The following is an 18542-nucleotide window of genomic DNA, read 5'->3' on the forward strand; positions in this document are numbered from 1 at the left end:
GTGACCTGCAAAGAAATGCGTGCAGCCATCATTGCGTTGCATAAAAATGGCTTCACAGGCAAGGATATTGTGGCTACTAAGATTGCACCTCAATCAACAATTTATAGGATCATCAAGAACTTCAAGGAAAGAGGTTTAATTCTTGTTAAGAAGGCTTCAGGGCGTCCAAGAAAATCCAGCAAGCACCAGGATCGTCTCCGAAAGAGGATTCAGCTGCGGGATCGGAGTGCCACCAGTGCAGAACTTGCTCAGGAATGGCAGCAGGCAGGCGTGAGCGCATCTGCACGCACAGTGAGGCGAAGACTTTTGGAAGATGGCCTGGTGTCAAGAAGGGCAGCAAACAAGCCACTTCTCTCCAAAAAAAACCATCAGGGACAGATTGATCTTCTGCAGAAAATATGGTGAATGGACTGCTGAGGACTGGGGCAAAGTCATATTCTCCGATTAAGCCTCTTTCCAATTGTTTGGGGCATTAGGAAAAAGGCATGTCCGGAGAAGAAGAGATGAGCGCTACCATCAGTCCTGTGTCATGCCAACAGTAAAGCATCCTGAGACCATTCATGTGTGGGGTTGCTTCTCATCCAAGGGAGTGGGCTCACTCACAATTTTGCCCAAAAACACAGCCATGAATAAAGAATGGTACCAAAACACCCTCCAACAGCAACTTCTCCCAACAATCCAACAACAGTTTGGTGAAGAACAATGCATTTTCCAGGACGATGGAGCACCGTGCCATAAGGCAAAAGTGATAACTAAGTGACTCGGGGACCAAAACGTTGACATTTTGGGTCCATGGCCTGGAAACTCCCCAGATCTTAATCCCATTGAGAACTTGTGGTCAATCCTCAAACAAAAACCCACTAATTCTGACAAACTCCAAGAAGTGATTATGAAAGAATGGGTTGCTATCAGTCAGGAATTTGCCCAGAAGTTGATTGAGAGCATGCCCAGTCAAATTGCAGAGGTCCTGAAAAAGAAGGGCCAACACTGCAAATACTGACTCTTTGCATAAATGTCATGTAATTGTCGATAAAAGCCTTTGAAACATATGAAGTGCGCGTAATTATATTTCACTACATCACAGAAAAAACTGAAACAAAGATCTAAAAGCAGTTTAGCAGCAAACTTTGTGAAAACTAATATTTGTGTCATTCTCAAAACGTTTGGCCACGACTGTATGTGTGTATGTCCGCTAAAGGAATCCGCACCATCGCATTTACAATCACGAAATTTAGCACACAGGTACATCAGGCGTCCGGGAATTTTTCTTCAGTGCTGTAGGTCAGCTTTAAAGGGGCAGGGCGCTGTGGATGACACTGTTAAGGGAGTCTGAAAGCCGGACTGTCCGGCCTAAAACCGGACCTCTAGCCACCCTAGGAGCAGGCTGCTGTGAAGGTCACAGTTAAGGGGACAGTCCACTATGGAGGTCAGTGTTAAGGGGCATATTGCTGTAGAGGCCACTGTTAAGGGGACAGGGAGTTGTGGAAATCATTGTTAAGGGGGCGGGATGCTGTGGAGGTCTCTGTTGATTGGACAGAAAACGGTGGAGGTCACAGTTAAGGGGACGGTCCGCTATGGAGGTCAGTGTTAAGGGGCGGGGTGCTGTAGAGGTCACTTAAGGGGGCAGGGTGTTGTGGAGGTCACATTTTAAGGGAACGGAGCTGTGTGGACATCACTGTTAAGGGGGTGGGTTATTGTGGAAATCACTTAACGAGACGAGGTACTGTGGAGGTCACTAATAAAGGGGCGGCCGCTGTGGAGGTCACTGATAAAGGGGAGGGGTACTGTAAATGTCACTGTTACAGTAGATATCTTTCAACGACACACACAAACATGAAATAGATGAAATATACCCATGCAAAGCCGGGTCCTTCTACTAATATATATACACTGCCTGTCCAAAAAACAAAAAGTCTCCACCTGGATTTAACTAAGCAAATAGTTAGGAGCCTCCTATTGAATAATTACTGCCTCAGCGATTATCTTTCAGCTGGCAACAAGTTATTTAACCCCAACTGGTGCAATGAGTTGCTTCTCATTTCTTAAACAACCATGTTGAAAGACACCTCTTGGTCGTGGAAAAGATGTTAGTCTGTTTGAGAAGGGTCATATCATTGGCATTTATCAAGCAGAGAAAACATCTATGGAGATCGCAGAAACTACTAAAATTGGGTTAAGAACTGTCCAACACATTATTAAAAACTGGAAGGATAGTGGGGACCCATCGTATTCGAGGAAGAAATGTGGCGGGAAAAAAATCCTGAATGATCGTGGTCAGCGATCACTTAAAAGTTTCGTGAAATCAAATCGAAGAAAAACAACAGTAGAACTCAGGGCTATGTTTAATAGTGTAAGGAAATAAGTCTCTTCACTAGGTATCCCTGATACCGGACTTCAGTGATCAGCTTGGATTAAGTCTTTTCTGGCGCCAGGAGAATGAACTGGTCAGATACAACAAAACACGGGTCTGTTCAAATTCACTCCCATTTTATTGTCCTTCAGTCCAGTCTTTTAAAGGGCAGAGAGTATAATTTACATAGTAACATCATTAACCAATCATGTGTAGACACATATAGGCTGGTACATATTAAGCCAGAATGACCTTATAAGGTGTGACTGTTTTCACTTAGGAATTTAGGGATCTCAAGAAACTGTCCAAGGACAGAGGAAGACTCCCAAATTCCAGAGAGGGGGAACTTGAAACAGTGCATAACCAGGATGCTATTACAATACACATTGTTAAAACAGACATAATGGAGTCACATATATCCCTTCAATTTCCACACGCACAATGCGAAGGGAACTCAAGGGATTGGGACTCAACAACTGTGTAGCTGTAAGAAAACCACTAATCAGTGAGGCAAACCAGAAAAAAGGCTTTAATTTGCTAGGGAGCATAAAGATTGGACTCTGGAGCAATGGAAGAAGGTCATGTGGTCTGATGAGTCAAGATTTACCCTGTTCCAGAGTGATGGGCGCATCATGGTAAGAAGATAGGCAGATGAAGTGATGCACCCATCATGCCTAGTGCCTACTGTGCAAGCGTGTGGGGGCAGTGCTATGATCTGGGGTTGCTGCAGTTGGTCAGGTCTAGGTTCAGCAACAGTAAGTGCTCCAATAATGAGGTCAGCTGACTACCTGAACATACTGAATGACCAGGTTATTCCATCAATGGATTTTTCTTCCCTGATGGCACGGGTATATTCCAAGATGACAATGCCAGGATTCATTGGGCTCAAATTGTGAAAGAGTGGTTCAGGGACCATGAGACATCATTTTCACACATGGATTGGCCACCACACAGAGTCCAGACATTAACCCCACTGAGAATCTTTGGGATGTGCTGGAGAAGGCTTTGCGCAGCAGTCAGACTCTACCATCATCAATGCAAGATATTGGTGAAAAATGTATGCAACACTGGATGGAAATAAATCTTGTGACATTGCAGAAGCTTATCGAAACAATGCCACAGCGAATGCGTGCCGTAATCAAAGCTAAAGGCTTTTTTTTTTTTTTTTGTGGCGACTTTAGTGCTGTATATTCACATGTGATTAACCCAATAGGGACTTGTATAGTTTTGTTGGTTTTCTCATTTTTTTTTTTTTTGTTTGGACATGCAAGGTACTGATCTATAGGGTGGACTTCGAAAAACATAACCCTTTTTTACCTTGTGTGGTTTGTAAATTCATCTCTGGCAAAAGTGCTCTGGCAAAATTAAAGCTGACCTCTGATTGAGTGCTATGGGCAACAAACATAGTTTACTGTAAGGCCCCATTCACACGTATTTTTGGTCTGCATCTGATCCGTATTTTTTGCAGATAGAATGCATTTCAATGGATCTGCAAAAAATGCGGACAGCACGCTGTTTGCTGTCCCCACCCATATGTCTGTTCCGTAGCCCCGCAAAAAAGATAGAACAGTTCCAATTCTTGTCCGTTTCAACGACAAGGATAAGCGTTGAAAAAAACAGATGCAACATGGACGTCATCCATATTTGCTAAATATTCTGCAAAATACATATGGGTTGTGTGAATGCACCCTTAGACAGTTTTCATGAATTAAGCCAGATAAGGCATTTTCATGTACAAATCACACAAGGGAAGCAGGGTTCAGTATTATGCAGATGTGGTTGAGTGTATTCCAAATATCTGTCAGAACTAAAGAGATGTGATCTTTTTCCTACTAGAAAAAAAAAAGACAGTTAAAAAATTTTATATAAGGAAAAAAAAAAAAAAAGAGTAGTGCAGACACATTATTAGATTTTTTATTTTTTTTATCAGATGTAAATGTAATAGATGTTGTAGTTACCTTAAGGGATGAATTTCCAATCCATATGTAACCACTATCTGTGAATACTGCTAGATACTTATAATGAAATGACACAGACATATGCAGATAACCACCAGACAGAGGGCTCAATCCAGGCAGTGTCTACAAAAAAAGAAACAAAAAAAAAGTGTACTATTAAGTCATGCACTCATTTAAGTGTCAAGTCTGTACACCTATTAACCCTTAAAGGGGTTGTCCGAGTTATTTTTGTGTTCTTTGTATGTTTCTAACTAGGCAAATGTAAGGACTTTACATTCACTTACTGCATTTGTAGTTGCTCCTTTCTCAGATTTCACTGAAGTCACATGACCTGTGATGTCAGCTTCTCTCCCTGCTCTAATGATGTTTTGTGCACAAGCCTGAAAGAGCAGACAGGTGTCTGTACAGACATCCCTATTCTGGCCACGCCCCACTTCGCTGCAGTCTGCTGCTGTCTGCTCTCTCCCTGGATCCTTAACCCGTTCAGCTGCACAGACTCAGGGCTGAAGCCTTTACTGAGTAGCTGCATACAGTGAGGAGACAAATGCTGGGCACAGGAGCTGACAGAGGAGTTCTGCAGAGCATTGCACAAGAACAGGTAGGGGGAAGATCCTGTGTGTATCAGCAGTGTCATTGTACAGCTGGGACTTGTAGTCCTACACATACAACATGCTGCTCAGTATGCCAGCAGGCAGACATGTCACTCAGCGTAGCACTTGTATTCATTTCCTTTGCAGAGCAGGGGGAGGGGCAAAGATTGTTATTGCATGTAAACAAAGGGCCCAGAAGGGAACAAGGGAAATGAGAAAATAGATATTTTGTTACCAAAAACTTGCTCAGCTTAGGCTACTTTCACACTAGCGTTCGAGCGGATCCGTTCATATTAATGCAGACGGTGGCTCCGTTCAGAACGGATCCGTCTGCATTATAACTTAGAAAAATTTTCTAAGTGTCAAAGTAGCCTGAGCGGATCCGTTCAGACCTTACATTGAAAGTCAATGGGGGACGGATCCGCTTGAAGATTGAGCCATATGGTGTCATCTTCAAGCGGATCCGTCCCCATTGACTTCCATTATAAGTCGGAACGGATCCGCTCGCCTCCGCACGGCCAGGCGGACACCCGAACGCTGCTTGCAGCGTTCAGGTGTCCGCTCACTGAGCGGAGCGGAGGCTGAGCGCTGGCAGGCGGATGCATTCTCAGTGGATCCGCCTCCACTGAGAATGCATTAGGGCCAGACGGCTGCGTTCAGGGCCGCTTGTGAGCCCCTTCAAACGGAGCTCATGAGCGGACACCTGAACGCAGGTGTGAAAGGAGCCTTAGTTATATATTGCTGACCATTAGATTTACAGTGCTATATATATATATATATATATTTTTTTTTTTTTATATAACTCTGACAACCCCTTTAAGAAGTTATGCCAGGATTGACTTGAACATACTTACCTGTTTCCTGCCACTCAGTTCCAGCTCCATAGGTCCCAGGCTATCTGCACTGCACTTTGGTCCTTACTGATAAGCTTCCAGCATTGGTTACGTACCGCTTGGGGACATGTCACTGCTGGTGCCAGTCACTGGCTGCAGTGTGGCACATGTGATCCTATCCATGCCGGAAATTTACATGCAGGGACCGAAGTGGAGTGAAAATAATCTGGAAACCACAGAGTCGGACCAGAGTGGCAGGGAATAAATAAGTACACTTCCCTTCATACACCTAGTGGGGTGGGGGCGGAATAAAAAAATACAAAACTCAATCCTGAAACAACTCTGCAAAAAGGAAGGGAACACATCACCCGGTTCAGCGCCATTAAACCACAAGATGTTATGCAGCTAGGGTTTATGGTCCCAGGTATGCCGATAGCGAAAATACCAAACCCCTCTGTCCCCACAAATGAAAGTAAATGAAATTCAAAATTACCAGTCAGTGAATATGCAATACACCAATGAAGCCAAGGATGGCCTACCTCTCTTCATTGTACATGCGCCCAATGTAGCTGGAGAAGGGTCCTGGACTCTTCTCCCACAAAGTTTGAATTTATTTTATTTTCATGGTTTAGTTTTCTATAAGCAAGATTGGGATCCTAAATTCCAGTTGCACCTCGGCATGCTGGTAGTTTAGTGACCCCAAACAAGGTTAGAGGTTCTCTTTAAGGCAAATCACAGATAGTTGTCCTCACAGGCCAAAATGTACAGTCTAGATTTGGAAATACCTGCTATTTCCTTGAATTTGGTGTAGTAAATTTGGTCATAGTTATATGAGGAGTTCTATTTCACCAAAGAAATCGAACCAAGACTTACTTTGTTGATATCAGTGACATTAGAGTGCTTAAAAGCTATGTACACCTTCAGAGGAAATTTTTGTTTACGATTGCATTTTAAACTTTTTTTGGCTAACCATCATATTTTTGATTGGCCTTTATTTAAGCTCCATTCTTATCAGCAAGATAAGGATTGAGCTTTGATTTTTGTTTACAAGGCCAGAGAGCAGAGATAATGAGCCAGTCTGCTCCCCAGATGACGTAAAAGACAAAAACATCCACAGGCTGCTGCTACAGCATGTCAGCTCTGTACAGGAAAAAAAGGATTCCATATTTTTAATAAAAAACAATTGAAGATATTATTTTTAACTCAAAATAAGTACAATGCAGTAATGAAAAAAATTGCCCCAAGGGTGTATATATATAGCCTTTACGTAATATGTGAACTTTCTACAAGGAAGATAAAACAGTCATTTTGAGTAAACAGGACTGACCAATAATAGATACGAGTGATCTTTTCACTTAAAGAGGACCTGTGACCACTTCTGACATGCCTGTTTAAAAAGCTTCTTGCATTCGCTATGTAATAACAATTCTGGAGCATCTATTCTTATAGCTCTATGTTGCGCCATTCGATTGTTATTTCTACTAGAAGTTATGAATGAATTTCTAGCAGTCTGAAGAGATTTTGATCTCAGGGGAAACTGAAGAGGCTAAAAAACAACAGCAGTTATACTATAAGCTTGTCTGAGTGAATAACTCTGTGCTGGCAGATTAATACATAGAGAATTCGGCAGGCCGGAAAGGCCCCTAGCATACAATGGTGAGAAGAAGGTTGGATGTCATTGACGGCACATTTTTTTTCTATAAAACAGCCTAAATAACTATGGTAATATGATATAACCATAGTCTGGTCATTATGGTGGTCGTATATATTGGGGTCAGGAAACATATAAGGCTAACCCCCCCCCCCCCCCCCAGTATAAAGAAAAAAACCATTAACCTCTTAAAGGGGTTGCGTCATTTCAGCAAATGGCATTTATCATGTAGATAAAGTCAATATAACTCACTTACTAATGTATTATGATTACCCATATTGCTTCCTTTGCCGGCTGGATTAATTTATCTGTCACATTATACACTGCTTGTTTCCATGGTTACGAACACCCTGCAATCCATCAGCAGTGGTCTCTCTAGTGGATGGGAGCTCACATAAGCCAGTGTTTTGTCCGATATTGTGCAAGCACGGCCACCGCTGTTGGATAGCAGGGTGGTCATAAACATGGAAACCAGCCGTGTAAAATATGAATCAAGCCAGCAAAGGAAGCAAAATAAACAAATCACAATACATTAGTAAGTGCCTTGTATTAACTTTCTCTACATGATAAAAGCCATTTGCTTAAGTGAGACAACTCCTTTAATAACCGTTTTGCAACTTCGTGACTAGACTGATTTTAGCAAATCTAACATGTCACTTTATGTGGCAATAACTTTTGATATTCTTTTACTTATCCAAGCTATTCTAAGACAGTTTTTTTGTGACACATTGTACTTCATTTTAGTGGTAAATTTGAGTCAATTTAAACCACCTTTACTTATAAAAAAACATCCTAAATTTACAGAAAAAAATAAATAAAAATTAATTTTAAAAATGTGAACTCTGCTTTTAAGGCTCCTTTCACACCTGCCTTCAGGTGTCCGCTCGTGAGCCCTGTTTGAAGGGGCTCACGAGCGGCCCTGAACGCAGCCTTCTGGCCCTAATGCATTCTCAGTGGAGGCGGATCCACTGAGAATGCATCCGTCTGCCAGCGCTCAGCCTCCGCTCCGCTCAGTGAGCGGACACCTGAACGCTGCAAGCAGCGTTCGGGTGTCCGCCTGGCCGTGCGGAGGCGAGCGGATCCGTTCCGACTTACAATGTAAGTCAATGGGGACGGATCCGCTTGAAGATGACACCATATGGCTCAATCTTCAAGCGGATCCGTCCCCCATTGACTTTCAATGTAAAGTCTGAACGGATCCGCTCAGGCTACTTTCACACTTAGAAAATTTTTCTAAGTTATAATGCAGACGGATCCGTTCTGAACGGAGCCACCGTCTGCATTAATATGAGCGGATCCGTTCAGAACGGATCCGATCGAACGCAGGTGTGAAAGTAGCCTAAGGCAGACAGTGATACCCCGCAAAATAGTTATTAACATTCCCCATATGTCTACTTTATGCTGGCATAATTTTGTAAATGTCATTTTTTTTTTTTTTTATAAATTATGTTAGAAGGCTTAGAATTTTAGAAGCAATTCTTAACATTTTTAAGAAAATGTTCAAAACCGATGTTTTTGTATCTCCGTTTTCTGAAAGACAATATATATTTTTTAGGGCAATTGTCTCATGTAGGGGCTTATTTTTTGTGGAATGAGGTGACGATTAGATTGGTACTATTTTGGTCTACATTGGACTTTTTGGTCACTTGGTATTACACTTTTTGTGATGTAAGGTGACAATAAATGGCTTTTTTAGCACAGTTTTATATAAATTTTTTGGAATTTACCTTAGGGGGTAGATCATGTAATATTTTTATAGAGCAGGTCATTATGGATACAGCGATACCAAATATGTCTATATATTTAAATGTATTTTGGTTTTACACAATAAAAGCATTTTTGAAAACACAAAATCATGTTTTTGAGTCTACTTTTTCTGAAAGCCACATTTATTTTTAATTTTTTTGGCAATAGTCTCATGTACTAATTTTTTGTGGGGTGATGTGATGGTTTGACTGGTACTATTCTGGGGTACATATAACTTTTTAAAATCACTTTTTATACAATTTTTTGGGAAGTGAGGTGGGCAAAATTGCAACTCCATTCAAATTTTTTTTTTGGGGGGGCATTCACCGTGCAGGAAAAAATAGCGTGATCCTTGTAGATCAGGCCGTTACGGACGCGGCGATACCAAACATGTGTAGTGTTGTTTTTTTTTTCATTTTTAAACCATTATAAATGTGCAGATATGGGAAAAAGATTTATTAATTTTTTAACACTTTTTGTACCCAGAGCCACTTGGTTCTTGAAGATCCAATGGGTCTGATGACTGTACAGTGCACTGCAGTACACTGTATAGTCAAGTCTATTGCATTGGATTGTGACTTACACTAAGCCTGATTAGGCTCCTGCCTCTGACAGGACCCTGTCAGACTTAGATACCATGACAAACCTGGATGCCTGTGAAGGTATCAGGTTACCATGGTAACCATCAGAACACTGCCACAGCAGTGCAGCAGTCCGATGGAGAGAGAGGGAGCAACTTCCCCATTAACCATTCCCATACAGCGTTCTGTACAGATCTCGGCATGGAAAGGGGTAAATGGCCAACATCCGTGCCAGCACGGATGTCGGCTAGAGCAGCAAAGTATCAGCTATTTGTTACAGCTGACATTCTGCTGCTATTGCTTGACCATCCTGAACTGGGGGGGAACGGTGAGGTGAGGGGGGTTACAGGGACTCAGCCCCTTTCTCCTCCTCAATCACTGACAGGTTAAAGGGAACCGGTCACCTGGATTTTGGGTATAGAGCTGAGGACATGGGCTGCTAGATCGCCACTAGCACATCCGCAATATCCAGTCCCCATAGCTCTCTGTGCTTTTATTGTGTAAAGAAATACGATTTTATAGATATGTAAATTAACCTTAGATGAGTCCTGTCTCCTCCATGTTTGAGAGATGAGTCCAGCGTTCTCTGACTCGGAGCCCAGCCATGCCCACTGTGAAGGAGCCCAGCACCGCCCTGCATCCTCCGAATCTCCTCCTTGCTCCCCGAGGTCACAAAGCTAGAGCGCCATAATCTCGTGATGCGCGAGCTAGCGCATGCGCAGTTCGTTTCCTGAGGCTGATGCCAGCACAGGGAAGGGACACTATGTCGACACTACGCATGCGCTAGCTCGAGCATCGCGAGATTACGGCGCTCTAGCTTTGTGACATCGGGGAGAAAGGAGGAGAAGAGTATGCGGGTGGTGCTGGGCTCCGGAAACATTAGTAACAGCTCCTTGGGCTTCTTACTTGCCTCATTTACATATATATAAAATCCTTTTTTGACACAATAAAAGCACAGAGAGCTATGGGGAATGGATATTGCGGATGTGCTAGCGGCGAACTAGCAACCCATGTCCTCAGCTCTATACCCAAAATCCAGGTGACAGGTTGCCTTTAAGAGATCGGTGCTGCGCTGTAGGATCAAATCTGACTGACCTATCACAGCGTTCAAAAGTAGGGACCGATCTGACACCCATTTGCACGCCAGTGTCACTGCATGGATACTTCCAGTGACACTCTCATTTCATGACGTACTGTGTGTCATGGGCTCTATTTCTACAAAAGAATGAGAGCAGTGGAAGTAGTTCACTCTAAAAATAGAAATTGATCAAGGGAATCTATCATGCAATAATACAGGGGTAATATACGTTCTAGAGTGCCCTTGAGGCCTCCAGTATATAGGTAGAACAAACCACAGTTTGAAAAATAGAATATAAGAGCATATACGTAACCTATAGAAAGGTCTTGAAACGCATAGTGTGTCTTTACACTTTAAGCAGGCTCACCAGAAGAACCCAAGAGGGCTGCGGTTTGTGGGAGTGGAGATTGTGAAGGCACCTATACGAGGGGGCGATCCTATTGTGAAGATCAATAAACGTGAAGTTGAATGGATGTATAAATTGGGTACCCTTCATCCCCATGGATTGAATATAGAATGCGATATCAAACAATGTATAGTGTAAGATTTACATAAAAATAATGCTTCTTTTTGCCGCTCCCGTAGTTGAATAGGTTTGAGGACCTTTGGGTAGGTGGAGTCAAAATAGGGATTGGCTATGATTCCCCATGTGTTTGGAAACACGTGACATGTGACGTTGGAAATAGGTTTTATGAATGAAGGGAAGAGTAAATCGTATGAATGTATTCATGGAGGTTCGGGGAAGATAAGGGAAATAGTGCAATAAAGGAACGTAGAGGCTGAATATAATTATGTGATCCTGTATAGATATGGGTATGTATTTTATCTGTTTTGTATTACTGCTGTATGTTTTTATACTGATATATGGGAGGTAGCTAGTGGGAGTGGGATTGTTTTTAGGGATTTAAAACAGCTGTGTTTTGAGGCATGCTAGACGCCCCTAACAAAGCATAATTGCTAAACTTGGGTCTGGCAGCGTGGTGATTTTATCTTTGTGATATGCCTTTTGCAAGTGGATGCTTGTGAGTATAATAAATTAATTTTATTTGAAACGGATGAGGAAGTGCTTCACTATCTTGCAAACCCTTGGTATTCTACAGGTTGTGTGGATTAGGGGAGAACTTTTTGTGGAATCCATCTTTTTTCCATGTCCGTGTTAAGTAGAAGGAGACTTATGGTGCAAAGAGGGATCCCAGAAAATCTGCAGCGTGGTCCTATACAAGAAATACTGTGAATTACATGGTGACTTTGACCCACGTCACTCTCTATGATCAGCAGCTGCAAGAGTCCAGGCAACGTATCGGAGACTTTTTTCTCTTTGGTTAATAAAACGTGTAAGACATGGTCATTTATACCATAAGGTTACTCAGTACAAAAGGGGTTGTCTGCTTTTTACTGTTGATTATCTATCCTCAGGATATCAGATCGGCGAGGGTCCGACTCCCTGCACCCAAACAGCTGTTCAAAGAGAAGACAGCGCTTATACGAACACTGCTCTCACTGCTTTGATCGGCAGGGGTGCTGGGAGTCAGACCTCCGCCAATCTGATATTGATGTCCTATCATGAGGATAGGTCATCAATAGTAAGAAGCGGACAAACCTTTTAAGTCTAAAAATCCACTACTCCTCTTTACGGAAAAGATCCAAATTGCCCCCCTCTGGGGAATGGGTGTACATGATCAATACTCTTAAATGTAATGCATTTACCACTGCAGTCATGTGTTGTCTGTATGGCAAGATGCAGGGGTTTCATCTCCCCTCCTGACACAAACTAGGTGTTCACCAATGCTTCTTCTAAATTCTCCAATTGTCTTGCTGAAATATTGGATGCCACATTTACACGTGAGGAGAGATACACGTCACCTGTTGTCTTATAATTAATGTAAGATGGAATAGGTTACGCCTGTTGACGGGCTCATGAATTTCCTCCCAGTCTGAATAGAGTCGCAGGCCACATACTGGCCACATCTATAGGTCCCGGGGACATCTCTTTTAAGCCAAGTGTATTCTACCTGTGATTGTATCTCAGATATTCCATCCCCTATGGTAAGTGATCAGGGGGTGGTCATCCACTAGTTAGCCATTGTCTAGATCTGTCTGTCTTTTTTGGGGGGGTCAGTAATTCCTCACTTTTACAACTTAGGGAATGATAAGCATTAAGAAGTTGCTGTATAAAGCTGTCTATTAAATCATCCACTGCCCATTTGAAGTCAAGTAAGTCTGGCTCATAAAAATTGGTCCTTTCGGGATGCCTCTTTTTAAGTCCATGAGGTGGCAGCTCTCCCAACCAACAAATTGTTGGTTGCAGTGTTTTTTCTGTGCATAAATGTGAAAATGCTGCCATCCAATTCCTTAGTAATAAATCAAGGAAGGTGATGTGGGTAGGGCTGAAATGCAATGTAAAGAAAAGCTCATTGTCAATAAAATGAACTCACATTTGCTTCTCCTCCAGAGGATAAGCCAATAATCAATGTACATAATCCATAGAGTGATCAATGATGACCACCTTGATCTCGTTTTGAGAAGTGGAGTTAGAAGTGTGGGCATTACTTAGCTAAGTCCACAGGATTGTAGTGTAAATATGGACTAGCAAGTCCAGCAGAGCACGTATATTATCTGGGCTGTGGCAACTTTATGTAGTGTACCAGTTGTGAGGGTAGCTGGGGTAGTCCAAAAGGGACCCAGTGGATCCTGTCCTGTGCAGCTACCCAGTTTCTGGCTGCATCTCTACCAGAAGGGCTCTAATGACTGTGCTGTTGATTGGGGCAGATAGCTAATATGTGAAGTAACACTAGCATGTGGCAGGGTTTTATCTTTTTCAGGGAGCAAATCATAAACAGAAGACAAATATACTGTAGTTATTAGTGACCCACTTTGACATGTGCAACCACAATATTACAAACCTTTGCCCTATTGTTTCTCCCTGTGGATAACCTGTCTCCTGATGCTGAACATACAGATGGTGAATGGTTCCTAATTTTAGTATATTTTATTTCTCAATTCTATCTTTTTAGCTATAATAATACACGTCAAGTTTTAATATTGCCAATTACAGTGACTCCTTCCAAGTCTCTGCAGTATTTACTGTTTACATTATTTTCATTGAGCCCTTATTTGTATAGCTAAGCTTAAAACCTCTATATGTGCACTTCGGGTCTTAAAAAAATAAATTAAGGAAAATAAGTAAATCCCATCCACAATGTTCAGCTGGTTCTGTACACTGATGAGGGATCACCGTTTCATTTAGAGACCGGCTTATGAGTCTGCCTCTACTCTCTATGCTACATACATCAATAAACTGTAACTGTCCCTGTATAGTGTACAACAATTTCTCCTTGCCTAGTATGCTGTCAGTGCTAGTCCCTGCTTACTAACTAACAAGCTGCTGAGGAGATTGAGGACAACTGTAAGTGATAAATACAGACAGTCAGTGTACTAGTCAGTGAGACAGAGACAAACATGTTTACAGTACATAGGGGCGGTTATATACACACATATATGTATTGTATATAATTGTCTTGTCCCTGTATCTCACCTGTATCTCACAGGTGCATCCACTAAGTAGCTTCCGGATGTGCTAGGGAGATGCACTGTCAGTATCCAGCACTAACTGTGAGCATAATAGGCAGGGAGACAAGGAGAAATTGTTTTTCAGTACACAGACATTTATATCAGCGAATTTCGCAAGGAGCTTGCCTCTGCATGTAACAAAGAGCCATCTTCAGTGTGCAGTACACGCTGAACACTGCAGACTTTCTTTAGCAAAGTTCATTTAGAGCATTGCTGAGGGACAACTTTAGAGCATGTTTTTTATAAAATGATAAAAAATAACTTAATTAAGTATACTACAAAAAGTACTCCCTACACATAAAGAATACTTTAAGTGACAGTTAAACTTTAAGCTCTGCCCCATAACTAAGCCCCATCCCTTAGCTGTGAACCAGCGGAAAATGGGAAACGTCAGCAGGAAATTAACCCCTGCATTCTATTTATTTATTTTTTCAGAAATATATACAAAGTCCAACAGAGTGACAACAGGTTTCACATATAACAATACAAAATTACAATTGTTTCACTTACTATAACAGAACAAGCTGTGTTGTCCAGGAGGTACAAATCTTTGCCTATGGCTACTAAAATCAATGCCATTCTATCCTGTAGTAGAACTGCCCAGCAAGAAGGTCGCACTTTAGGACCTGGGGAAAAAAAAGCCCAAAATAAAAAAATGTACAGTATTTGGACCATAAGTCGCACCTAAGATTTGGAGGAGGAAAACAAGAAAAAAATATTTTTAATCGAATCTCAGATCACTGAGACTACACTGTAACCTGGCATCGCACGGCGTCAGGTCATATTGTTCACCTATGTGAACTACGTTCTGAGCTTCCCTCACCGTTCCCCTCGCCTCTTAGATGCTGACTAGCAATTGGATTAGGGCTGCAGTAAACGAATATTTTTGTAATCGAGTATTCTATCGATTATATTTCTCGATTCATCGAGTAATCTAATAAGAAAAAGCTACTTAAAATAACGTACGTAATTAGGTATGTATAAAGTTATTGGTTTGAAGGGGTTAATAACTTTATACATGCCTAATGCCAAGGTGCTTCCATTAACCCCTCAAAACCAATAACTTTATACATGCCCATTGGGTTTGGAGGGGTTAATGGAAGCACCTTGGCATTAGGCATGTATAAAGTTATTGGTTTGAAGAGGTTAATGAAAGCACCTTGGAGGTGCATTCATTAACCCCTCTCTAAACCAATAACTTTATAAATGCCAAGGTGGTGCTTGCAGCCTCCATTAACCACTCTCTCTCCATCTGCCTCCCCCCAGCCTCTGATCTGCTTGCCCCCCAGCCTCTGATCTGCCTCCCCCCCAGCCTCTCATCTGCCTCCCCCCCCAGCCTCTCATCTGCCTCCCCCCCCAGCCTCTCATCTGCCTCCCCCCCAGCCTCTCATCTGCCTCCCCCCCAGCCTCTCATCTGCCTCTCCCCCAGCCTCTCATCTGCCTCTCCCCAGCCTCTCATCTGCCTCCCCCCCTGCCCCCAGCCTCTGATCTGCCTGCCCCAACCTCTGATCTGCCTCTCCCCAGCCTCTGATCTGCCTCTCCCCAGCCTCTGATCTGCCTGCCCCCAGCCTCTGATCTGCCTCCCCCCTCCCCCTAGCCTCTGATCTGCCTCCCCCCTCCCCCCAGCAGCCTCTGATTTGCCTCCCCCCCTCCCCCCAGCAGCCTCTGATCTGCCTCCCCCCCCAGCAGCCTCTGATCTGCCTCCCCCCCAGCAGCCTCTGATCTGCCTCCCCCCCAGCAGCCTCTGATCTGCCCCCCCTCCCCCCAGCAGCCTCTGATCTGCCTCCCCCTCCCCCCAGCAGCCTCTGATCTGCCTCCCCCCCTCCCCCCAGCAGCCTCTGATCTGCCTCCCCCCCTCCCCCCAGCCTCTGATCTGCCTGCCCCCCTCCCCCCAGCCTCTGATCTGCCTGCTCCCTCTGGTAACGCAACCCCCCCCCCCTCCCTCCCCAGTATTAATCATTGGTGGCAGTGGCCACAGGGTCCCCCTCCTCCCCCCCATCATTGGTGGCAGTGTCAGTTCCGATCGGTTACCATGGCAGCCAGGAGTCACGCTACTGAAGTCCTGGCTGCCATGGTATGTTAGTGAGCAGAGAGCAGCGCATTATACTCACGTGCGCTGTGGCCGGCGGTCGCTCCTTCTCATAGGTCTGTGCGGTGCATTGCTAATGCTGTAAGCATTAGCAATCCGCCGCACAGACAGAAGAAGGAGCGACCGGCGGCCACAGCGCACGTGAGTATAATGCGCTGCTCTCTGCTCACTAACATACCATGGCAGCCAGGACTTCAGTAGCGTCCTGGCTGCCATGGTAACCGATCGGAGCCCCAGCATTACACTGCTGGGGCTCCGATCGGAACTGACACTGCCACCAATGATGGGGGGGGGGGAGGGGGACCCTGTGGGATATGGCCGGCACATTCATTGGTGGAGCAGTGGCAGGGAAACTGCATCGATGAATTTTTTGACTCGATTTAATCGAGTTATTCGAATAATCGTTTCAGCCCTAATTTGGACTATAAGATGCACTGCCATTTTCCCCTCACTTTTGGGGGGGAAAGGTGTCTTATAGTCTGAAAACTACGGCATTTTTATTTCATGGTGGTTATATTAGATTACAGATAATCCCAATTCACATCTGGCCTTGGCCATGATGCTCACAATGTAATTTTAAACTATTAGACTGTATTTGGAGTGTGGTAGGAAATGAAAGTTCCTGGAAGAAACACACACTCTATGCAGATATTACCCCCAGTTCTGCAAGACATAACAATCCAAAAATGTGTATTACCTGGAACATCTGGCATCCTGCATAATTTTACTTCTTCAATATTTGACACAATTGTGAACTTCAGTGCTCCAGTTAAAACTGCAATGCCAGTTCTGTATTCAGAATGAAATACCTTCGTTTCCTGAAGCAGGTTCTGCTTAACTTCCTGAGATAAAAACGGACATAGTTACAAATTAGTAGATTAAAATTACAGTAATATATTGCAATGCACATACTATACAAATAAGATATATTACATTCAAGCAAGCAATGAGTGTGACAATTTGGATGCTGAAGGTTCAGATTTACATTCAAAATTTGAATAACACCTTTAGGAAATGCTGCTTTATTGTTTTTATTTCTCCAATTATATTTTTTATCAATGGTGCTTGGATTTCTGTCTTGTCAGAATGGCTCATCAAACAAATCAAAATTAAACCCGAAATCTGCTGTAAAATTACATTGAACCATATTATTAAAGAATTTTAAATGAATTTCATAGGAATGGGTGAAATGTGGAAATCTGTGACGGACAGGACATGCTACAAATTCTATGGCATGTGTATAGTGATTTGCCCCCTATTTTAACCTCTTCCTGACAACTGCCGTACATGTACAGCACAGCGGAAAGTGACTTCCTGCAAAGTAACGTAGATGTACAGAGGGCTGATCAGGCAGGCAGAGGAGCTGTGCACGCCTGAACAGCACAGAGGCTGTTGCTGACACCCGGGCCCCTGCTGTATCTGCCGGCATCTCTCAAAACGCTGATGCCGGTGGATTAAGCCCTCAGATGCCGCAGTCAATGCTGACCACCGCATCTATGGAGTTTGCAAAGGGAGGGGCTACCTCTGTCTATCCATTGGCCCCTCATGCTGTGATAACAGGGGGTGATAGTTGCCATGGCAGCCTCAAGGCATTTGCAACAATACAAAATCACTCCTCAAAATAAAATGCTTTGAAAACGACAGTGGTCGATGCCTGCATAGGCTAGGGGAAGTGTCACACCGCTGTCCTCCTTGATTTATGGCGGTGAGGCAGAGGCTTAGCGTGACACTTCCCCTAGCCTATGCAGGCATTGACCACTGTCGTTTTCAAAGCCTTTTATTTTGAGGAGTGATCGATACAGTTGGACGCTTCCTATCCTTATATTGTTTACCATCCTGTATATACTAATCCCCTGATTAGTCCTGGGATGGGACAAAACATGTCATGCTGGGACATGAGAGAGAGGGATATGTTTAGGGAAAAATAGGCCCCTTTAAGGTAAAGGTTCTTGACTGGATCATCCCTATCGGGGCTGATGCTCCGATTATTGCTAGGTAGGGACGACAAAGCCCTATCCCAACCAATGTTAGGGCATTTATTTAGGGCTATTTAGTTTTTTTGCCCCCAAAAGAGTTTCAGCATTTATATGGACCAC

At 43.4% G+C, this 18542-nt stretch overlaps 1 protein-coding gene across 3 annotated transcripts in view; it reads right to left on the minus strand.

The window, feature by feature from the left end:
* VPS16 (VPS16 core subunit of CORVET and HOPS complexes) overlaps positions 1 to 18542 on the minus strand; it is a 517606-nt gene that overhangs the window by 358347 nt on the left and 140717 nt on the right. For all 3 annotated transcript variants that reach the window (XM_044302613.1, XM_044302614.1, XM_044302612.1), the window contains exons 5-7: positions 17144 to 17288; positions 14868 to 14983; positions 4309 to 4431 (exon numbers count right to left, since the gene is read on the minus strand). In XM_044302613.1, the coding sequence (XP_044158548.1) occupies positions 4309 to 4431; positions 14868 to 14983; positions 17144 to 17288 (384 nt within the window). The remainder of the gene's footprint in view (positions 1 to 4308; positions 4432 to 14867; positions 14984 to 17143; positions 17289 to 18542) is intronic.

This window comes from Bufo gargarizans, chromosome 8 (genome assembly GCF_014858855.1).
Source record: "Bufo gargarizans isolate SCDJY-AF-19 chromosome 8, ASM1485885v1, whole genome shotgun sequence".
Taxonomy (NCBI): domain Eukaryota; kingdom Metazoa; phylum Chordata; class Amphibia; order Anura; family Bufonidae; genus Bufo; species Bufo gargarizans.